This window comes from Gobius niger (genome assembly GCF_951799975.1).
Source record: "Gobius niger genome assembly, chromosome: 7".
Taxonomy (NCBI): Eukaryota; Metazoa; Chordata; class Actinopteri; order Gobiiformes; family Gobiidae; genus Gobius; species Gobius niger.
The window spans coordinates 30,901,195-30,923,972 of NC_136858.1; the positions used below are offsets into that span (position 1 = coordinate 30,901,195).

The 22,778-nt window shown below is 40.2% G+C and overlaps 2 protein-coding genes across 2 annotated transcripts in view; both read right to left on the bottom strand.

Moving 5' to 3' along the window:
• Positions 1 to 785: 785 nt before the first annotated feature.
• On the bottom strand, positions 786 to 13,270 carry csgalnact2 (chondroitin sulfate N-acetylgalactosaminyltransferase 2). The gene is made up of 8 exons (XM_079560546.1): positions 13,150 to 13,270; positions 8,903 to 9,716; positions 7,728 to 7,944; positions 7,001 to 7,102; positions 5,086 to 5,264; positions 4,495 to 4,589; positions 3,383 to 3,464; positions 786 to 1,277 (listed from the first exon to the last, which is right to left on the bottom strand). The coding sequence occupies exons 2-8, from the start codon at positions 9,546 to 9,548 to the stop codon at positions 976 to 978; spliced, it is 1,623 nt and encodes a 540-aa protein (XP_079416672.1). The 5' UTR covers positions 9,549 to 9,716; positions 13,150 to 13,270; the 3' UTR covers positions 786 to 975.
• A 3,290-nt stretch (positions 13,271 to 16,560) lies between these two features.
• Positions 16,561 to 22,778, bottom strand: part of ret (ret proto-oncogene receptor tyrosine kinase) — a 62,914-nt gene continuing 56,696 nt past the window's right edge. Inside the window, exons 19-20 of the mRNA XM_079560576.1 lie at positions 19,545 to 19,692; positions 16,561 to 17,412 (exon numbers count right to left, since the gene is read on the bottom strand). Of these exons, the coding sequence (XP_079416702.1) occupies positions 17,255 to 17,412; positions 19,545 to 19,692 (306 nt within the window). The 3' untranslated portion in view covers positions 16,561 to 17,254. The remainder of the gene's footprint in view (positions 17,413 to 19,544; positions 19,693 to 22,778) is intronic.

Here is a 22,778-nt window from a genome sequence, read left to right on the forward strand (position 1 = left end):
ATTCTTTAAGATTTGTAAACATTCCATTAAACAATATTCAAAATCAAATTGGACACACCGAGTAACTTTTGAGCAAAATATTTTGTACAAAAGCTTGAGTTTAAAGGGATATTTCAGGATTTTTGACATAGGGCCTCATTTCCTAGTTATCCAGAGTGTTGCTGATTTCTGGAGATATTTTTTTTGTAATTCATGCAGTCCTTATATTTGAGTCGAGTGGTGCTAGGCTAGTGCAAGGCTAGCACATTTCTATGGTATCAGCTAGCCTGCATTAAAAACAGTGTGACCCGCTCCACAGAGCACCTGAGGCAAATCACTTATAAAGGCAGACTAACCATATAAATGTCTGTGTCGATAGAATAATTTATATTTGAGCGGCCAGTGATCTGCTAGAAAATAGTCCCTCAAAATGCGATCATTCATGTGATGCAAGGTTAGTTATATTCCAAAAATTATTCTATCGACACAGACATTTATATGGTTAGTCTGGCGTTATAAGTGATTAGTGTGGAGCGGGTCAGACTGTTTTTAATGCAGGCTAGCTGATACCATAGACGTGTGCTAGCCTTGTATTAGCCTAGCGCCACGAAACTCTTCAAATATAAAGACTGCATGAATTACAAAAATAAATATCTCCAGAAATCAACAACACTCTGGATAACAAGGAAATGAGGCCCTATGTCAAAAATCGTGAAATATCCCTTTAATGTTTTCTCTTGTATTTTCCAGACTTGTGCAGTAAAAAATAGCTTGAAACCAGAGTTAATGGAATTTGAGGGTTTTTTTTGTAATAGTTTCCCTTAAATCCTTAGCGCCAGATTATCAGTAAATGTCCTGATGGTCCTCTGTTAAATTTAGATGAAGGCAGGGGCAATAATGATCAAAATCGGTTCTAAATTCTGAATCATTGCACTTAAATATCCTAAATTCAAGTCATCTTCACCTCATGTAGACGAATATTTTTGCCGCGTAGGTCTAAGTTTCTCGGTCCTCGCTCTTGATCTGCGTCTTGAAGGCCTGTTTCCGCAGATGCGCCTCGATCTCCTCTCTGAACACCAGCATGCCCAGGTGCGGGTGCGAGGCTTCGTTCATGGCTTTGGACTGGATGCACATGCGGTACTGCTCCGGCGTGAGCTCGTCCGCGCACTGCTTCTCGTGCCAGAGGTGGAACAGGCTGGAGACGGGAGCGCGGACCACGATCACGTCACTGCGCAGGTACTTTTTATACAGATGAACGTCCTCCACGCCCCAGCCTTTCACGTCCAGGTCGAAACCGCCTGGGAAATGACGAAATAAAAGTGTGTAAGTAAGTTTTGTGCCTCCAAGTCCTACACAAAAGATTCTACTAACATCAATCAATCAAATCTTTATTTATAGAGCCCTTTAAAAAACTCAAGGCGAACAAAGTGCTTTACAATGAAATCACATAAAATCCATTCACAAAAACATTCATACAACCAAACAATAAAACAGATAAAATGTAGTAGTGTCGCCGTGCTACTGAATGTTAAAAGCCAGTCTGAATAAGTGCGTCTTGAGCCTGGATTTAAAAAGGACAAAATCCGTGATGGTGCGCATATCAGGGGGCAGCTTATTCCAGAGTCTGGGTCCAGTGACTGAAAAGGACCAATCACCCCAATGCTTGGACTTAGTCAGGGGTCACTTCCAGCAAGAGCTGATCTGACAACCTCATCTGCCCGAGTCACGAACAGTCAAAAAAGTTCAGACAGGAAGGGCCAAGACCATTGAGGGTTTTAAAAACAAAAAGAAGAATTTTAAAAAATCAACTCTAAAAGAGACTGGAAGCCAATGTAACAAAAAAAGGACTGGGGTGATGACGTGTGGGTGTGTTTGTTAAAAACGAGCTACAGCATTTTGCACCAACTGAAATCAAATCAATCAAATCAAAACAACTTTATTCATCCCAATGGGCAATTCTGTTCACTACTTTCTGGTCATAAAAAACAGTAAATGGAGACACATACAACCATATACAGACGTCATGAACTGTAAGTGCATCAGGACACAGGGGGACCAGTAAAAATGAGGGGGGGAAAAAAGAACAAGATAAACACTGCCTTCCTAGCTATTGCCATTTAAATTTCTGACAGCAGTCGGAATGAAGGACTTTGAATAGCGGTTTCTTTTCTGTTGGGGGACGACACATCGCCTCCCGCAGGGCATCAGAGTAAAGTGCGACCGCAAGACATGATTTTGTTGACCCAAAATCGATCGAGTCTTTTGGAGGACTTCTTACAGAGTGAGGCAAGGTTTTCAAAACGCACACCAGAAATCTTACTACACACTTTGACAATGTGGTTCAGACTGTTCTTATTTTTCACAGACAGGCCATCAAACCAGCAAATAAAAGAAAAGGTTAAGACACTTTCAGTAAAAGAATGATAAAAGTTACTTAAAATATTTGCTGATACATTAAAAGAGTTCAGTTTCCTCATCAGGTGAACTCGCTGCTGTCCACGTTTGACAATTTGCTCTGTGTTCTTTATCAAATCGTAGAGAGGAATCAAAAACAGTCCCCAAGTACTTAAAAGAATGATTAAGAAAATGATTAAGACAGGACTGGGAATCAAATAAAGGGCATGCCACTTATTGCCACAGTCCCGCTGTGTCAAGATTTGTGAACATAACTAATGTTGTGAGGCCGCAAGATCAGTTTGATTGGGCAGCAGACATCAATTACTTTAGCAGACGGTGCTATTGTATTCATCGCACTTCAAACTCAATGCCGGTAGATACAAATTCTCTGATCTTTTCCCGTTCTGGGCATAAAATATCACAAACCAGGGATCAAAAACATAGGCCAATCTTTCTCACAAATCTACTATTTCACTGCCAATGGACGATCAGTGCAGTGTTTTAACGAGTCAAGGTGTCAATATTTTGTAAACCGCTCCACCAAAGGGTTTGCTGTAGAGAAGGAAATTATACTAAAATAATTGTCCTGCATAACCATTATAATCTGGAACTATTCAGTGTGGATAAATGTTTCAGGCCTAATTTATGATTCACTACCCCCAAAAATGTTCTAGTAGGAAATTTTGGTCGTGTGGTCTCCTCAGGTATGTCGACCTTTGTGTTTAGCAGATGGAGCAGCAAAGTAAAACAATTATAGCCTTCTCAAGTGTTCTCCATCTGTAATCTGAAGGCATGTGTGCAGGAGGTATGAGGTATGTAGACTTGTCTGTTAATCTCATCAGCCAGATCTCACACAACTTCATCATGTCTGTCCATTGTCCGGTCAAACCACATCCTGTACATTCAGTGGGTTTTCGCCTTGAATACCCTCAGTCGTGGAGATACCACAGAAACTACCATTTGTGTGTCTGGTGTATGAACAGAATAAACATTAAAGATAACTTACCAATATTTAGAAAGTCGGATCGATACTGACACGTCATCCCAAAACCAAAGTCTCTCCAAAATCCAGCATCTTTTTTATGAATCTGTTTAACAAGACAAAAAGGAACAGTTTAAACCATGTTATTTTCATAAACTGAAATATTTAGTAATAATTTTAGTCAAAGTAATATTTTTGTTGACTAAAATTGGACTAAACCTAATTTAAAAGGTTTTCATGAGACTAAAACTATGACTTAAATGTCCAGATATTTTCGTCGACTAAATAAAAATGAAAAGAAGCGATTAAAATCATCCAAACTTCCACTGACAATCTGGAGGAGCCTCATATCATTTAAATTCTCTGCCTAAGGAACAGCTCTGAGCTTTGTTCATGTGGGAGAAGCTCCATAAAGAAGAGGGCCTTGATCAACCCCTTAACTCCCACCTGAACCGAGCACATTTTCTCCAGTTTGGTTTTACCCCAGTCCAAAAGCTTCTGGAAAAAAGCTGTGAAAAAGCACCAAAACTGAGACGAAAACAATGATGGAAATGTGACAATAACAATAACATATGACAAAAATGTGATAAAAATTTGACAAAAAAAATTATGAAAAAATGTGACAAAAAATGACTAAAATGTGACAAAATGTGACCAAAAAAATTGACAAAAATGCGATACAAATTTGACAAAAAATTACAAAAAATTGACCAAAAAATTACAAAAAAATTACAAAAAATTGACCAAAAAATTACAAAAAAATTACAAAAAATGTGACAAAAATGTGATAAAAATGTGACAAAAAAATTACAAAAAATTGACAAAAAATTACAAAAAAATGACCAAAAATGTGGTAAAAATTGATGAAAAAATGACAAAAATGTGACAAAAAATGAAAAATCTGATGACGTGAGGAAAAAGATCCTCTCGGTTCAGGCGGGAGTTAAGAGGTTAAATATGATTATAATCAATATTATAAAAGCAGAGTCAACTAAATTAGAAGATCATTTTGTGACTACTATTGCTACTACTTTAATTACATTTTCGTCAAAAGAACAAAATTCAAATATGTCAAAATTAACACTATTTTGAAAAGTCACACAGAAGACATGATCCATAACATAATTGTTTCTTACCAGTTGCAGTTCGATGGGTGGAGCCAGCTCCAAGTTTCCATAGACAATAGCAGGATTATACAGACTAAAAACCACTGGATAAAACACCTTTTTATCTGCAGAAAAACAAATAAAAGATGATATTTCAACATGTTTATCAAATGCTGTAATGGGTTGGCCTGAGAGTAGCGCCTCAGGGGCTCATGTATAATAAAAATCAAGTGCGCTCATTTGAAATTGAGTTTCGTTTGTTCACTTGCCAAATTGCCGATGGAAATTAGATGTAGATTAAAAAAGGCACTTTAAGAACTTCTATGAACTGGAGGACTGCTGTAGTGCGTCAGACAGTGCCTTCATAATATTGTTACCCTTTACAAACCTTTGCATAATGAAATATCTAATAACTTCTCAAAATATTCACAAGTCAGAAAAAAAACGTTCTGTCTGCCTTTTTACAATGGTTAATTATGCAACCGTTTTTCTTACTTTACTGGCAGATTTATCAACAACTAAAAGGATATTTTAAATTATGCCCAGTTTACAGTTAGAAATGTGTCGATGTGTTGTGTGCATTTAGGTTACTGAAAAATCAAAATGAAAGCTGAGACTCACTTGGAGCAGCGTTGAGGCGGCAGGTGTTGAGGAAGTCCACATTAAAATGGATGTCCACGTCACAGAAGAACATGAGCACGTCTCCTCTGGTCCAGGCGTGAGCCCCGATGTCCAGCCCCCGACCGCGAGAAAACTCCTCCTCCACCGGGATCAGGCTGTAGTTAGAGAAGCCCTCCTCCCTGAGCAGAGGCAACACATCAGGACATAAGCAACAAGCCTAAAGTGGACACAACATCTACATAATGGACCTGAATTACATTTTATAACTTAAAATAACTTCTGTGTATAGAAAAGATTATCTATCACTCTGAGCTGTATTGGTTTGGAGTGCCCTCTTCAGGCAGCAGTGGGAATTGCAAATCTTAACCTGTTATTTGCCAGCTTAGGGTTAGGTTTAGGGCTCGAGTAAGGGTTAGCAATTATGCCTGTCCAAATCTCAAAACGACTGCCTATATGCCAGTGTGACACCTCATTCGAAAGCCAAGACCTTCTAGTTTCTAAAAATCTGTGTAAGATCTGTGTGAGGGAAACACAACTTACATCACATTTGCCGTTCCTAACCCTAATCATACCCTCAACTTCAACCCCGAACCCTAACTCCCTGATCATGGGGGACGGTGAGTAACAGGTAAAATACAAGCTTTCATTTTGAGCATTACATTTTTTTGGGGGGGTTATTCCAGAATAATATAAAACACAGTGTTTCACATGGGCCTGTATACACTCTGTCAACAGATCAGTTTGTGGACGCAAAACAACTTTCTCCAACTAAACTCAGACAAAACTGAGATCATGGTTTTTGGCCCACAGACACAAAGACAAAGTGTTTTCAGTCACCTTGAGTCTCTCTCTCTAAAACCAAAAAATCAGGTTTGAAATCTAGGAGTAATCATGGACTCAGACCTGAACTTAAACAGCCAAATCAAAGCAATAACATATACACATATACAATAACTGAAAAATATCAAAACCAAACTGTCAAAACCAGACTTAGAGAGACCTATCCATGCATTTGTCTCCAGCAGGTTAGACTACTGTAACGGCTGCTCACTGGCCTCTCTAAACGAGCTGTTAGAGCTGCAGAACATCCAGAACGCTGCTGCTCAAGTCCTGACAAGAACCAGGAAATACGACCATATTAGTCCAGTGCTCCGGTCTCTGCACTGGCTTCCTGTCACTCAGAGAATAGAATCTAAAACAGCTCTGCTTTTGTACAAGTCTTTTCATGGTTTAGCACCAAAGTGCATCTCTGATATGTTACAGCCATATGAACCATCTGAAAACTTCAGGGAGGGGTCTCCTGGTGGTTCCCAGAGTCAGGACTAAACACGGTGAGGCTGAATTTCAGTTTCATGCTGCTAAAATCTGGAACAGTCTTACATGAGGATGTGAGACAGGCCTAAACTCTGTTCAAATCCAGGCTGAAAACAGTTCTTTCTACCTGTGCATATGACAACTGAAAGTATTTAATCTGCACTCTTGCCTTTTACTGTAATTGATTAATTTTATGCTGATGTTTTTATTGATTTTATCTGTTTTCTTGTAATTTTATGCAACTTTGAATTGCCTTGTGTATGAATTGTACTCTACAAATAAACCTTGCCTTGTTTCAGAGGTTGCAGAAATGCTCAAAATAAACAGAATTACGCAAACATGCATAAATCAAGCCAAATAGCAACTGCAGTCACGTTGAACCTCGCAATAACATGGTTTAAAGGCTCAAAAAAGTAGATTTTGCACAAGGTCCTTTTAAAGAAAACTCACATCAGCTCATGACACTAGGGCTGTGAAAGACGCCCAATTCTAGCGTTACACAAATGTGAGACCTTGAAGAAACATTGCGTGCATTCATGCCGCTTCAACCACAAAATCTGGCACAAAACTATCAGAGAGAATTAAATGAAGAGGGACAAACCGGGAGAGTTTTTCCAGAGATGACTTCACCTCCGGGAGTCCGCTCGTTCCAAAGTAAACCACAGTGAGGTAAACTCTCCGGTCCTGCTGGATACACACCTCCCTGAACAGAGAATTTAATTTACTGATTTGTTCAGGACTTTTGGTGTCATCTGTCACACAAATAATTACGGAATCAATGTCGGCTGTGGAAAAGTTGTGAAAGAAATGGAAACACGAGCATCATTTTTTGGAAGGCTCTAAATGTCTGCTTTACTTGTTTAATTCATTGTTTATGGAACATTTGTACTAAAATGATCAAAACAAATGTAATTCATATAATTCAATGAAATTCAAAGAAAAAAAGGAACGCTTGGTTAGTAACACCAATCAGTTATTCTATTGTAATTTGGGTGACACGATGGCACAGCAGTTAGAGCTTAGCAACAAGAGCCTGGATTCAGCTTCTGTTCCCCCGTGTCTGTGTAGCTTCCCTAACACTAAAACATGCACAATAGAGTCCCCTCTAGGGCCAGGAGTACTCTGAAACAGAGGTTCTGAAACACTTTTCTGGGCAGAGATTTATCAAATAAAAATAAAACAAATGGTATTGGAGTTTATATTGGATAAACTATAAACAAGCAATAACTAGGCTGAACAAAGCCAAAAAAATACATTTACCGCAGTTGACAGTGACAGAGGTGATTGAACATGTCGCTACAATTTCTGATCAAACCGGTCGGACTCACCTGAAGTTGTTTAAAAACTGCGTGAACGTGTCAACTCTCCCCGACAGCGGCACTATGATGTTGATGATGGTTCCCGACGTGTCCACGGACGTGCTCCTCACTTTCATCAAAGGCCCGAACGGACGGAACAGAGTCACGTGGCGAAAACTGCTCGAGTCCTCTTTGGCGAAAAACAGTTCATACAGAGACCCTTTGTCCCGCTCCGTCCTGTACAGGCCTGACAGAGCAGAAAGGAGCACTTTAGTCGTATAGTGTTTAATTGGCTTTAGTCTACTTCCTCTGCTGGGTGATCTTACTTTGAAGCAGAGTCCACAATCAAGAACACTGAATGAATACAGACATGTGTGTATAAAAACTCAGCTCTCAAGAGTTTTCCGTAGCTCCAGTGGTCACTTCAGTGATGTGAAACTGACTTAATGTTGCTTTTTGTGTGGAGACAGTTTTTTGTTGAACAGGCAATACAAAACAGTGTCTCTAATAAAGAGAACGGTATTAGTCTTGCATGTATGCACTTGTGTGACCTAATTTCACAGCTGCATAATTATCATTACATATTATGTAAAGCAACATCGCAATACAAAAACAGTATCTTCTTGAACATCAGAATTCACTTCCTTTATCTTTAAAAAGGAACAGGCCACCATTTTTACATACCGAGATATGTTCTTACTTGAGCTTAGACGAGTTGATATGTACCTGTCTGGTCTTTGTGCGTGCCCTCAGTCACGTAAAACAACCAAAGATGTTGCTGGCATTTGGCCTCTTCCAATGTATTCCTAACGGGGGTGAATTTGGAAGCTACCACGCTCTTCCACGGGCACGCACAAAGACCAGACAGGTACGTATCAACTCGTCTAAGCTCAGGTAAGAACATTTCCCAGTATGGAAAAACTGTGTGCCCTCAGTCACACAAAAACGACCTAAGATGTTGTTAGCATTTGGCCTCTCCCAATGTATTCCTATAGCTCCAAACAGGGTGAAGTTAGAAGTGACCAAGCTCTTCCACGGGCACAAAGACCAGACAGACCTGTTATCCCGAATATTTATTGCTGTTGCCACACTGCCGTTTTTCTATTGTGGTATAATGGGCTTCTTTAATTAGAACTCAAAGCCTCAGCATAGTTATTATTACACATTACTGAAATACCAGTCCGGCGCTCAGGGCAGTGCGTTACCTTCAGTGAAGTGAGCCTCGGTGTAGCTCTGCCTCTGCATCGGCACGTCCTCCTCCGCCGCGTCCTCTCCATCCGGGTTGTTGATGATGTCCAGCGCCGCCTCGATCACCTCCACCAGCTCGTCCCTCCTGTCCTTCCTCACCGGCTTCTCCTCCGGGTGCCGCGTCAGACCCATCTCCAGCTGGTACACCTTCGACGAGGTGAAGCTCTCGAACGGCACCAGGGCGTACTCGCTGGCCAGACGCGCTCCTATGTTCACCTCCGCTTTGTCTATCTGAGAGTGCAAATACTCCAGCAGGTCGCTCGGCTCCTGGTCCTTAGTGTCCGTCAAGCCCTGCACCACGGGAGGCTCCTTCTTGTCCTGCAGCACTTTCAGCTTCTCGCTCATCTCCTGCAGCTCCTGCTTGAGTTGCGCGATTTGCCGTTTTAAGCTGGCGGCGCGGTTCAAATGCCGCTCCTCTTGCTCTTGCAGTAAAGCCTGGTAGTACTCGCGCCCGTACTGGTCCACGCCGGGCGCCGAGAGGCTGAGGTCCGCGGGAGGGGTGCATTCGAGCAGGTAGGCGAACAGGAGGAGCACCAGCAGCAGGCACAGGCCCAGGAAGAGCCACCGGACGCGGCCGTGGAGCTGCAACCCGCGCCTGGGCATCGCGCGTCACCCCCCAAGGCCCTTCCCATAGACGGTCACATCACTTCAAGCAAACTCTCGGCTTCATTTAAGCGTTATTCATGAATATTTAAATCATTTATGTTATTGTTATGAAGAGAGAGCATCTTTCTGGTGAGATTTCTTCCACTCTATTAAAACAATGGTCACCTGAAAACAAACAAAGGAATCTTACATTAATAGTTAATCATGTTATCTCTGTTGCACTGATCAAAGAGGATGAAAAGGCCTGGGCTAAAATCCTAAAAAAACACCTCCAAAAAAAACAATGGGAGTTTGTTTAAAGCCACACATGGGAACATTCCAGGTTATATGTCGCTTATGTCACGAGGTCAAGTAAACGGCTGTAAAACTCAAAAACATGCCAGCGATTCCACACATGCTCCGAATGCTCAGCCAGTCACCGACTACAATGCAGAAGGTTATCAAAACAAAGCATTTGGAAGAGGACTGAAAGTATCTCATGTTACCTGTAGGCAAAGCAAGGCAGCAACATGGGGAGGAGTTTGTGACGCTTGTATTTAATTGTATTTATTGGTTGAAATGTTACTCGTATGGCTTCAAGCACTGAAATTAACACAGTCCATATTGAGAGGATTTGTTGCTGTGAGGATGTAAAAGGGCAGAAGAAATTAGCTACAGTTCAAGAGTCCCGTTAGCTCTGCAGGTTCAAACTACAGAAAAGTAAAGAGGGTAAACTTCCTGTTACAATGATGGCCTTCAAATTAAAAGCAGAAAGTGGGGAAAACAGCAGCACCACTTTTCCTTTGAGAATCAAGTCTACGGGTGCAGAATATGTTTTGCAAAGCTTCTGTGTGGTAAATAAATCATCAAAAGAATCGAATATGGAATACAAATGCACTTGTGTTTTACAAACCGGTCAGATTTCTTTGTGTTCTGTACGGAGGAAGACTGTGCAATTGTTTACTTTTTAATCACATTCAATCTGTGGCTGATTATATCAATTATCAGCATAATGGTTTTTAATCAAGCGGCCTCCAGCCAGGGGCGGACTGGTCATATGTCCATTCTGGAAGATCACAGAAGGGCCACTGGCTCTTGGGCCACGAGTCTAAATTTTCTCCTTAACCTCTTAAACCTCCGCCTTAACCGAGCTTTACCCAAATCTAAGAGCTTAAAAGCAAAGCATCAAAATAGCAACGAGTGAGCCAGAAAAGCAACAAAAATGTGACAAAGACGTGACGAAAACATGAGCCACGAAATAAGCAATGAAAAACCGACAAAAAACTGACGAAAACACAACAAAAAGCCACAAAAAATGTAATTTGAAAACGACAAAAACATGCTGCAACAATGTAACAAAAGGGTACAATCGCTTTTGTATGTCTTAGCTTTCAAATGAGGCGTTATGCTGTTGCTCTCCAGTGGAGAGGCTTTTAGATTTGGGTAAAACCGAACTGGGGGAAATGCTCTCGGTTAAGATGGGAGGTAAGAGGTTCACATATGTCTTTGTGGAAGTGCTGCATTTACGCTAATTTGGGCCAGGCTGGTCTGAGTCCAGGGCCCTTTTTCAGTCCCAGTCCCTGCCTCCAGCCAACCCTATGGCACTGCAGTAATAGCACATTGTTTGGAGTTAGGTTTTGATGGAAAGTGTTGCGTGTTCAATGGTACTAGAGTGGAAAGCATTCATTTGTTGTTTATGCAGCGGTTTATCTTATAAGTCCATATCACAATATATATATATTTAAAAAATCAAAAACTGAGATACATCTTTTTTTTTTGCTACATTGCTCAACTTCTGCACAGGTTTGAGCCATTTCAGACCACAAAGACTGGATTAGGCATTCGCCCACTAACTGGAGTTCTTCGAGTCTTGCCTGGGCACATACTGTTGTAGTGTTTTTCTGACATTATCATTGTGAACTCCCACGTGTCTTTGATCCTAAATGCATCACGTATAATAGTAGCTAGTGGGGTCCCGTCTGTGTTGAGCCATTTTAAACCATTTAAACATGACATTTGCGCACAGCTCTTTTAAAAGGTCAGACTCTCACAAGCTCACAGTGCAGTGGAGGCAGCGAAGGCATTTCAGCTTCGCTCTCCTCTTGTCACCTGGGCTCCGTGTAAATCAGAGGTGTAATTAAATAAAACCAGCAGGAATCCAGGATCTTTGAACAGGCATTTATGACCGGCACCTGCACATTAAACACCAAAGGCCTTGCTTAAAAAGTGGAACAAACTTGAAAGAAAAAGCTGCTTCTGAAATGGCACGCTTATGAATAGATTTATTTTAGTATTTTGAAACTTCATGCAGGCACTGAAAAGGTAATACTTTAGTTCTTGCTGTGCTGCCCTGGTGTGACAACTGCAGTAGCTGAACCACATGGTTTGTAACTGTACACTAGCATGTCCTGTCCATTTCACTTTAATAGCATTAACCTCTTAACTCCCACCTGAACGGATCCCATTTTCTCCAGTTTGGCTTTACCCTAATCAAAAAGCTGCTTGGGAAAAAAAGCACCAAAACAGCCACAAAAAATGAGAAGAAAACAAGGATGCAAATGCAACAAAAATGTGACAAAAGTTCAACAAAGATGTGACAAAAATGTGACAAAAACTCAACCAAAGAGTGACAAAAATTCAACAAAAAAATTACAAAAATTCAACAAAAATGTGACAAAAACTCAACCAAAGAGTGACAAAAATGTGACAAAAATGTGACAAAAATGTGACAAAAATGTGACAAAAATGTGACAAAAATGTGACAAAAACTCGACAAAAACTCGACAAAAACTCGACAAAAACTCGACAAAAACTCGACAAAAATGTGACAAAAACTCAACAAAAAAATGACAAAAATTCAACAAAAATTCAACAAAAATTCAACAAAAATTCAACAAAAATTCAACAAAAATTCAACAAAAATGTGACAATAATGTGACAAAAATTCAACAAAAAAGTGACAAAAAACTCAAGGCGGGTGGTAAGAGGTTAACTTGCAAACAGATTTAATTGAATGCAACTGGCACTACGACAATAATAATCCAAAAAAAGGTGAGGTAAAATAAGACTCAGATCTCACAATGGAAAAATTCACTTGTTCCATCAGCTCTCAAGAAACACTGGAAATGTGCAATCAAGTCATCTAAAGTTTGACACCCACAACCAAATAATGGATGTAGTATGGAAACACCAAACCTTCTTTTTGGCAATCCAAACAATATGGAGCAAGCAACAAGCAGACAAACATGGATCAAATCAATCACATGTCTGAATAGCACGTCCATTCCTGTTCGATTGTTGATCCAAATCTGGACTTTTGAACCGTGCAAACAAACTAGGCTTTTGATGTACAGAACGAGCCAGCAGCTTCCATTACTCACATTAAGAAATCTACGTTAAGTTTAAGGCATGTGACACCAATATCTTCCAAAAGAGCTGCTTCCCCTTTAGGACTTTCCAAAAATCAGAGCCAAACCCTTTATGCTGAAAAGGGACTCGGGAATTAACTGGAGTCTGGGGCTAACTTAGCAACACCCTCCGCGGCGCCACTGAGATTTCGCTCTTTAATCTTCTACCGATCTTTCTTACACAAATACACGAGTTTAGATTCGCTTCTTACTTGCTTCGACCGCTCTCCATCCCGGCGTGTGGATAAGGGGGAAAAAGGTTTGGACGTGAAATCCCCGCGGCAGCAGCGGAGTACAGTCTGAAACAAATGCCACGGCGCAGCAGCGAAGAGACGCGTCCCGTTCACTTCCGCTAAAGTGTGTCCAATCAGAGCGTTGCTATGGTGATGACGTCTCCGAGCACGTTGCTACGCCGCGTTAATAAAACAGTGGTAATTTTGTGTCTTATTGTACTGTGCTTGAAAAGGGCGTGATGAAAGGCCATTTTTTTGGTTTGGGTGTTTATGATGATGTCATGTATTTTAAAAAAAAACGTGACTCAACTTGCATAATAGAATACACACATCCACCCTAATAATTATGACAAAAACTTTTACAATTTAATCTCACGCAAGACCGATTATGCATTACATAATTATGCGGCGCATTGTGCGTGCTGCGGAGGAGGTGATGGCTGTAGGCTCCCACCTCTCGAGGACCTGTCCACCTCCGGGACCCGGAGGCGTGTAAGTAGGATCACAGCTGACCTGGACAGAGAAGGGTCCCCTCAGGCAGAGAGGGGTGAATAGTTCACTCAGACACGTAGCCTACCTCACGCCACATGTACAGATTTCCCCTTCTCCATCAGACTCATGAACCATAACAAGACCCAATAACTTTGATCAGACTCATAAATGTAATAAGCATTTGCACTGCTCTTTTGCACTATGCGGTATGTCCACACTCAGATCTGCTAACACTCCTGCACCTGCACATCTGTAAATACACTTGTGTCAAATTGTTGTCTTTATCATTGTTTAAATCTAATCTTATTCATGCATGCCCTTATAGTCTTTATAGTTGATTATTTATCTAAGTTAGATGTTATATGTTTCATGTTGCACGATTGAACCTGTTCATAACAATGGCCGAATAAACAGTTTGGTTTCTTAAAACCTAAACAACAACAGGGTGGCTGCACAAAGCCTACTGCTTTTGCTTTGTAGCCTACAAAATGTGCTAAAATAGTCACTTTCTCCAGGAAGTAACAACAGCAAAATGTCACTGCAGGGAGGTTACCAAATAAGCCTTCTGACTACAATGTTTGACCAGTGACAAAGGCTAATACATCTGTGCTTGATGATCAAACACATTTTTCAGATTCACAAATGTAGAAAGCAGCACATTAAGTATATAGTTATCTGTCTTCACCAGCATCTTCCTAAAGCCCACAAACTATAGGCCTGTAGCTACTTAAAGCCTACACTGTTTAATGTACACATCCTTCTGAAATAGATTTGGTATGTACTTGGTGTTGGTGAGCCCACTTTTAAATTTTTACATTAACTGGTTATGATTATAGGCTGCACAAAACAGAGCCCTAAACATAATATACGTGTTTGGGTTTTCTGATGCTATTGTTAGACTGTGGTCAGACCTATAGCAAGAGAGTGGAGAGGATGGAGACATCTGTCACGGCTTATTGTCCCCTGCGTGGCAGCTCTTATCTGTGTGATGCAGTGGCTCTGACAGTCTCAATTGGATTTCCCCTGAACTGAAGAAGTTTCTTGTTCTAACTTTAGATCGAGCGACTGCTGTGACGTAAACAAGGAAATGATACAATGTTGTTTATCATAATTTGTCTCTTTTGAGATTTAATACGAATCACAGATGGTAGTGATAAAAAATATTAGCTCTACAAAAGGACAACAGGGCTTGGCTCTGTTCAGCTTCAATAGCAGAGGTGTACACTGGCAAGGTTGCGAGGTGGATTCAAGTCACTCATTTGATACTTGAAATTTCACTTGGACTTGAAGTTGTGACTTGAACCTTGGGACCCCAAGACTTGAGACTTAACTTCAAATAAAAATCTTGTGCAAACAATCTATCTAACTCACATTCACAAAAACAAGACCTCTCTCTGCTGCAGAGACATACACCTGGCACAAAACAACCAAACACCATCAACACTTGTCAAAATGTTTGGCAGGAGGAAAACATTAGCACAATGCTTCACTGATTTATAGCTACAAAGACTTCAAAGGACTTGAAGTTATATTGTGTCATGTCCCTGACTTCTAGGTTTGCTTTTCAACCCCTGGCACTGTCTGACATTGCTGTTGTTGTGTCCTTGGGCAAGACACGTCACCCACATCTCTATACACTAGACCAGGCGTAGGCAAGTTGGCTTGGTGGAGGGACAATTTTCTTTATTGTAAATAGTCTAAGGGCCAAATCTGACAATTTTAGCCAAAATTAAAGCACCACTTTCTACCAGTGCCAGTGCTGTGCATAATATATGACCTAATTTGGTGCTTTGTTTGGACATTTTTAAGTAATTGACAGTATTTCTCACATTTTTTCAGTACTTAACCCCCTGCCTTAACCGAACACATTTTCTCCAATTCGACCTTCCCAAAATCTTAAGCTTCCTTAAGAAATGAATCAAAAGAGTGACCAAAAAAAAACAAAATCCGATTTAAAAAAAAGTGATGAAAAAGCAACAACAAGACAACAAAAAATAACAAAAATGCAACAAACAACGCAGCAAAAAAATGACATAAAAGTCAGTTTTAGGCTGTAAGCTCCAGTCGAGAAGCTTTTAGATTTGGAGAAAATGTGCTTGGCTAAGGTTAAACTCTAAAACGATAACGGTAACTTTGATTTGTAAAACAATATTTCTCAAAATCATCTTGAGGGCCAAAGGTTCCATGCTGGAGGGCCGGATTTGGCCCCTGGGCCTGACGTTGCCTACCCCTGCACTAGACAAAAATATAAACACACATTTGTCATGAGCTGAACTCAAATAACACATTTCCAATAGGCACAAATATTGTTGGAGAATTAACAATGGTGTTCGAGAAGATAGATGAAAAATAGGCAGCAGTCTGGATGTCTTATACAGGAGAAGTTTTTTTTTACCATCGGTACGAGACATGAACTCGAGATATTGCACTAGTCCTACCATTCAAGTCTGTCTATGCTTCCACAGAAAAGGGAAAAATATCCTCTCAGAGCGTCATACTGATACGCAAGCAAACATTCAGTAGCTGAGAGTGGGCGCCTGAGCACCAAAGTCAAGGCCTCTAACAAATATCGTCCACAAATCCGTCTAAATCCGTGTTAGTGAGCATTTCTTTGCTCTGGTCCTTCGCATAGAGTTGATCAGGTTGTTGACTGTTCAGTGTAAATGTGTTACTTTGAGACACTTTTAGAATATTACAGCCATGTCTTTGCGATCTGCCTCAAGAGAGCAGCTCCTATCCAAATCCAATCACTGCAATGTTGAGGAGTGAAAGAATAATGAACCAAGTCCAATTTAATATATTGGACTTTTTGAGAAATAATAATGAACGACGAAGACATAAAAACGAGACATCGATTTTACTGTTTATTTAATAACTGTAACATAACCAAATATTAACAACATAACAATGATAACACACGGTAGTTTACATGACCTGACTTTTTACACAAAGTTTGTCAAATACAGACAGTGGATCGATGCGAACTGTTGTCGGGCACGTCTATACCTCACGCCTCAGGACTTTACAATGGACTGGACTCGCTTGATGATATTATCACATAAAAAAAACAACAACGAAAAAGAGTAAAAATAACAAGTAAAGTTGGTTTCTGAACATGTTTGTCTTTGGCAAAGAACTGGAACACAAAACTGACTCTGACATCGTGAGCAACACAGTATAAACAAAACAGTTTTGGACATCGTTCCTCATGTCCGCTCGATCTCAGGCGATGGTAAAAGACGTCCGCTTATATTCCCGGGCTGGACGCGGCTCCTTATAGAGAGACATTTATAATCGTGGGCTATTGTCGAAGCAGCACAGGCACTTTGAAGAAACATTGACACGGACATACAATCTGGTATAATATCATGCATGAGACAACTCTGCCATGTTTGAGGTAATACTTAACATATTGAAGAAGCTTGGTCTATGTCCGTCCAGCCTTTTGCAGCAAAAAAGATCCCAGTTTTGAAACCCGTGCAACATAAACGAAAGGGGACCAACTCTTAGCATCAGATTGTAAATATATGTACAGTCTTGTCATAGAAATATACACATCTACTGATTAGTCACTTGATTTGTCTGGTTGCCTTTAGCTATCGAGCGTCTCCACGGCTTTTGGGGGTGAGGGCAAAGCCATCCAGTTCGCATAAACACTATCATTGGCATATCTTGTAAAGACCGGATTAGAGGCATCGTGTCTGCTGAGCGGCACCGGGCTCTTCTCGGGCCAGTTCGGGTAAGACATGCCTAAAAACGAGAACATATCATTTTTCGGCGCTCAGTGACAGTCAAACAGCGTGCACACAGTAAGGCTTTTCAACTCAACTCTTTGCCGCTGCTTTCGGAAATGATCATGCTAGTGTGTGTTACGGCTGTGCAGTTTGGGAAAAATACACGTGTGTTTGTGTGTAAGAATTGTAGCTGTGGTTAGACTAGCAATTTCAAGATCGAGACATAAACACTAGAGATAGGATTGCAAGAAGAGTCACATGCATTTCAGAAAATGTTTGCAGTGGACTAACCTAAAGATATGGCAGCTTATAAAGAGAAAAACAAAATCTGGTATCTTTTATTTGGCCACACTTCATTTTACACTACCTTCATACATTGTACTTAACTAAATTTATTCCAATGTCATCTGCTTTGTAACAATGTGTAATTACTTGTGCTTATGTAGTACATACACAAGGGAATAATGTGTATTAGAAGTTTGGAGATCCATAATGTAATGACCCTTAGAGTTAGGGCTTAAGGTTAGGGTTAGATTTAAGGTCTAAAATACTGGAGTTATTGTTCACATCAAAACACTTGGACACCACAGTGTATTAGATGTATTGACAAGAAATAACTCCGCAGCTAACAGAGTTGTTCCACTGCTTTTTTCTCCACTTTTTATACCGTTTTTAGCTAATGTTAGTCAATGGAAATGTATGCTAACATGGTAACTGTGGAATTTCCCGAACTCTATACTCCAAATTAATAATATACATTATTTCATTATGTATCTAACCTATATGTGCAAGTTATTATGCATTGTTATATAGCAGAATACATTGTACTAAGTTTGGCAGGCATGATGTATCAAGGGTAGTTTAAAATGAAGTGTTACCTTTTATTTTACAGTACCTTGATACATTGTACCTAACTAAATTAAGTACAATGCAATGTGCTCTGTACCAGTCTGTAATAACTTGTACCTATGGGTTACATACACAATGGAATAACTTGTATTAGTACTTTGTATACATGATGTCATAGAACATTAGACCCTAACTGTTAGGGCTTAAGGGTACAGTTAGAAGTATGTCTTATTACATTATGTACCTACAATCTACTAACACATATCACTCCATTGTGTACATAACCCATAGGTACAAGTTATAACACATTGTTACAGAGCACATTACATTGTACTACATTTAGTTTGGTACAATGTATTAAGGGTACTGTAAAATAAAGTGTTAACAAAATTATGTGGCTCCAGTTTGTAGGAGTTTTGTGGCCTCTCTTTATACTAAAGAAAAATATGTTTTGTAGTGTGTGAGTATGGACCTATTATACTCAAGCATGTTGTAAATCTGGTTACACTGCACTTGGCTAAACAGGATTTTATTCATACATTAAATAAAAGCGAGTAGCATTGATCACTTTTAGAAGAGGTTGGTTCAAATGACACTGCAAGTTCTCCTCTAATTCAACATTAAGCATTAGATCAAAGAGGAAATGTATATGTAGTGAGAATGTATTTATTTTACTACTGAGGAACTTTGAAACAACATTCCCTTACAATTTCTTAACTCACACAAGCCCCACATGACTACAGTGTTATATCATACAAGAGTCATGCTCAAAAGCCTTACTGTTTTTTTTCTGAGTTTTTCTACTTCAGAGCTAATATACACAAGAAATGTAAGACCATTTAGACTTCAGACCACAGTGAGTGATTGTTTCGACACGGACCTGTTTCAAATGTTACACAGCGTTTCTCCAGAGCAACAAAAAAATATCCAAAATGGAGACAGTGGGATGAGACTATGGGCAAAACCAAATGCAGGTGAAAGCATGAGTTATGTATCCATGTATCCGCTTCAAATCAAAATTAAAGGTATACTTGATATTTACAGATGCGGTACTTTGGTCGGCGTACATGTACATTAGAAGCAGGTCCAAATAAACAAAAACACAAGATCTTTTTTTTTTTTTTCTTTTCTTTCACTGAGCCTCTCATTTACGATGAAATGGGAGATATGTCAGCGGTACTCAGCAAAAGGCATGCCTAGACCACAGTCACACAATTACTACAGAAGCCAATCACAACTTGCCAAAAAAACAGTGTGTGCCCTGCGTCTAAAATCGAGTAAATGCGTGGGAGATTCTACCATAGAGCTTGTTTTCAATCCATGTGGAGGGGAGGGAGCGAGGGACAGGGGCGTTATTACAGTCCACAAGAGGAGTGTCTTCTTCGGAGAGAGCGTCGTCGTACAGCAGCCCGTCCGCCGGAGTGGAGGCCGCCAGGTCCAAGTAATCCTGAACCAGAGGATAAAGAGATTAGAGAGGTCTAAACACAACACACAGCAGCAGGTGAGAGGCGAGGCTATTAGGGCTGGATACCGCTGTAGTACAGTATCGGAAAAAAAATAAAAAGTTTAGATTCTACTGGTATTGAAAAATTAAAAGTGTCGGAAGCAGGCACGGAAAAACAATATTTATCTTTAGAGACCAAGGTTTGATGCTTCTTGGGAATTAAAGAAGAATTAAAGGAAGTAACTTGTTTGTTTCAGCTCAAATACTGTCAATAACAGATCTTCTTTTCACGTTCTTTTTTATTCCAATTTTTTGTTGCTCTTTTGTAGCTTTTTTGTGGCTTTTGTATTGCGTTTTCATCACTTTTTTGTCACACTTTTGTAGCCTTGTGTGACTTTGAATGGTCACTTTTAGCCACCTTTTTTTGTTGCACTTTTATTCCTTCTTCTTTTGGGACTTTTTTTGTCACTTTTTAATGCTTTTTTTTGTTGCGTTTTCTTCTTGTTTTTGCCACCATTTTGCCACAAAACTTTTAGATTTGGATAAAGCCAAACTGGAGAAAAAGTGCTTGGTTCAGGTGGAGGGGAAAAGTTAAAGGGATATTTCAGGATTTTTGACATAGGGCCTCATTTCCTAGTTATCCAGAGTGTTGCTGGTACCTGGAGATATCTTTTTTTGTAATTCATGCAGTTCTTATGTTTGAAGAGTTTCGTGGCGCTAGGCTAATGCAAGGCTAGCGCATTTCTATGGTATAAGCTAGCCTGCATTAAAAACAGTCTGACACACTCCACAGTGCACCTGAGGCAAATCACTTATAACGCCAGACTAACGATATAAATGTCTGTGTTGATAGAATATTTTTTTGAATATAACTGACCTTGCATCACATGAATGAGGGACTATTTTCTAGCAGATCACTCCGCCGCTGCGTAGCTTATACACACACGAAGCAGATGCTGCTCAAATATAATGTATTTTAAATGCAAAATGGTTAAAATTATTCTATCGACACAGACATTTATATGGTTAGTCTGGCATTATAAATGATTTGCCTCAGGTGTACTGTGGAGTGTGTCAGGCTGTTTTTAATGCAGGCTAGCTGATATCGTAGAAATGCGCTAGCCTTGCATTAGCCTAGCGCCACGCAACTCTTCAAATATAAGAACTGCATGAATTACAAAAAAAAATATCTCCAGGTACCAGCAACACTCTGGATAACTAGGAAATGAGGCCCTATGTCAAAAATCCTGAAATATCCCTTTAAAATACATTGTCTTTTATGAGAGAAAAAAACAAAACAGTTATTTACAGTTCTGTTTTATTGCAAACCAAGTATCATTAAAGTACCGGTATCGGACAAAATGTAATGGTAACCCTAGAGGCTAACGCTATCGGCTAATACAAAGCGAGCCCATGGAGGGAACACACCTCCATTCATTCCTGCTCTATGATTAGGGATCATGCAGCAATATCACCTCCTTTCCACTAATGCCTTGAAATCCCTTTGACTACTTTTAAACTACTTTTCAATGATGCATTTCTGCAAGTCAGCCCCTGTTGATAGATTTTTTTATGTCTAATTATTACTTAGTTTGATTGGATAATGCCCGTGATAAGTATTAATCATGATTTTACATTAATGAAGAGGCAATTTTGGCAAGAGAAATGGCCACTTCACTGGCTATTTTCATCTAGAACATTAGCAACAGGAAGAGGGACTTATTTCTGATACTACACTGCCTGACCCCAAAAGAAGAAGAAGAAGAAGAAGAAGAAGAAGGAGAAGAAGGAGAAGAAGAAGAAGAAGAAGAAGAAAAAAAAAAACAAGAAGAAGAAGAAGACGGGGTTGAGGAGGGAGGAGGGGGAAGTGGAAGGAGGAGGAGGGGGAAGTGGAAGGAGGAGGAAAAAGAAGAAGGAGGAGGAGGAAGAAAAAGAAGAAGGAGGAGGAAGAAGAAAAAGAAGGAGGAGGAAGAAGAAAAAGAAGAAGGAGGAAGCAGAAGAAAAAGAAGAAGGAGGAAGAAGAAGAAGGAGGAAGAAGAAGAAGAAGGGGTTGAGGAGGGAGGAGGGGGAAGTGGGAGGAGGGGAAAGTGGAAGGAGGAGGAGGGGGAAGTGGAAGGAGGAGGAGGAAGAAAGAGGAGGAGGAGGAAGAAGAAGGAGGAAGAAGAAGAAAAAGAAGAAGGAGGAAGAAGAAGTAGAAGAAGGAGGAGAAGGAAGAGGAAGAAGAAGTAGAAGAAGGAGGAGGAGGAGAAGGAGGAGGAAGAAGAAGAAAAAGAAGAAGGAGGAGAAGGAAGAGGAAGAAGAAGTAGAAGAAGGAGGAGGAGGAGAAGGAGGAGGAAGAAGAGGAAAAAGAAGAAGAAGGAGAAAGAGGAGGAAGAGGAAGAAGGGGAAGAGGGGGAAGAAGAGGAAGAAGAAGACACACATTTGCCGCCACAGAGTCCAGATCTTAACCCCATTGAGACTCTTTGGGATGTGCTGGACACGGCTTTGCGCAGTGGTCACACTCTCCCATCATCAATACAAGATCTTGGTGAGAAATGAACAACACTGGATCTTTTGACATTGCAGGGGAAGCAAAAGGCGGTCAAATAAAAAAATCAAAAGCATGTGCCCTTTTTTTTTGTCAGTGTATTTTGGTTGCATGGAAACAGTTATGGAAATTCCACTCATTTCCTCTGCCCTCGGAGCAATGATAAACAGCACAAAAAATGTAAAATAAGAATTGCATTATCTTTGTTCTTGGGGAAACTTCTCTGTGACATCTGGGCCTTAACCTCACAGCATTGAAAGCCAATTATTCACTAAATGCAAATGCAGCTAAAGCTAATAAATGCTTCATTGATCATGCAGAAAAAATATGATTGATTCTGAGCTATGATGTTCTTAGTATAGTGTGTGTTCATCATTTTTCTACATGCAAATAGGAAACATTCATCCTTAGGGACCTGTCTGCATGTGTGATAAGTGAGGATCCCCTCTCGTGTGCTTTGGATACGTTCCCCTGTACTTATAGGTGTTATTTTTAGCAGAAGCTCTGGTATGGTCTGTGATTAGACCCAGCCTCAGTCAGGGTCCCCCAAACAATAATTATG

Excerpts from the sequence above, each read along its gene's own strand:
- csgalnact2 (XM_079560546.1), bottom strand. The coding sequence starts at position 9,548 with ATGCCCAGGCGCGGGTTGCAGCTCCACGGCCGCGTCCGGTGGCTCTTC. Across the intron at positions 5,265-7,000 it reads TCTCTGGAAAAACTCTCCCG|GGAGGAGGGCTTCTCTAACT; the intron begins GTTTGTCCCTCT and ends GCCTCTGCTCAG. Across the intron at positions 1,278-3,382 it reads ATCCGACTTTCTAAATATTG|GCGGTTTCGACCTGGACGTG; the intron begins GTAAGTTATCTT and ends GTCATTTCCCAG.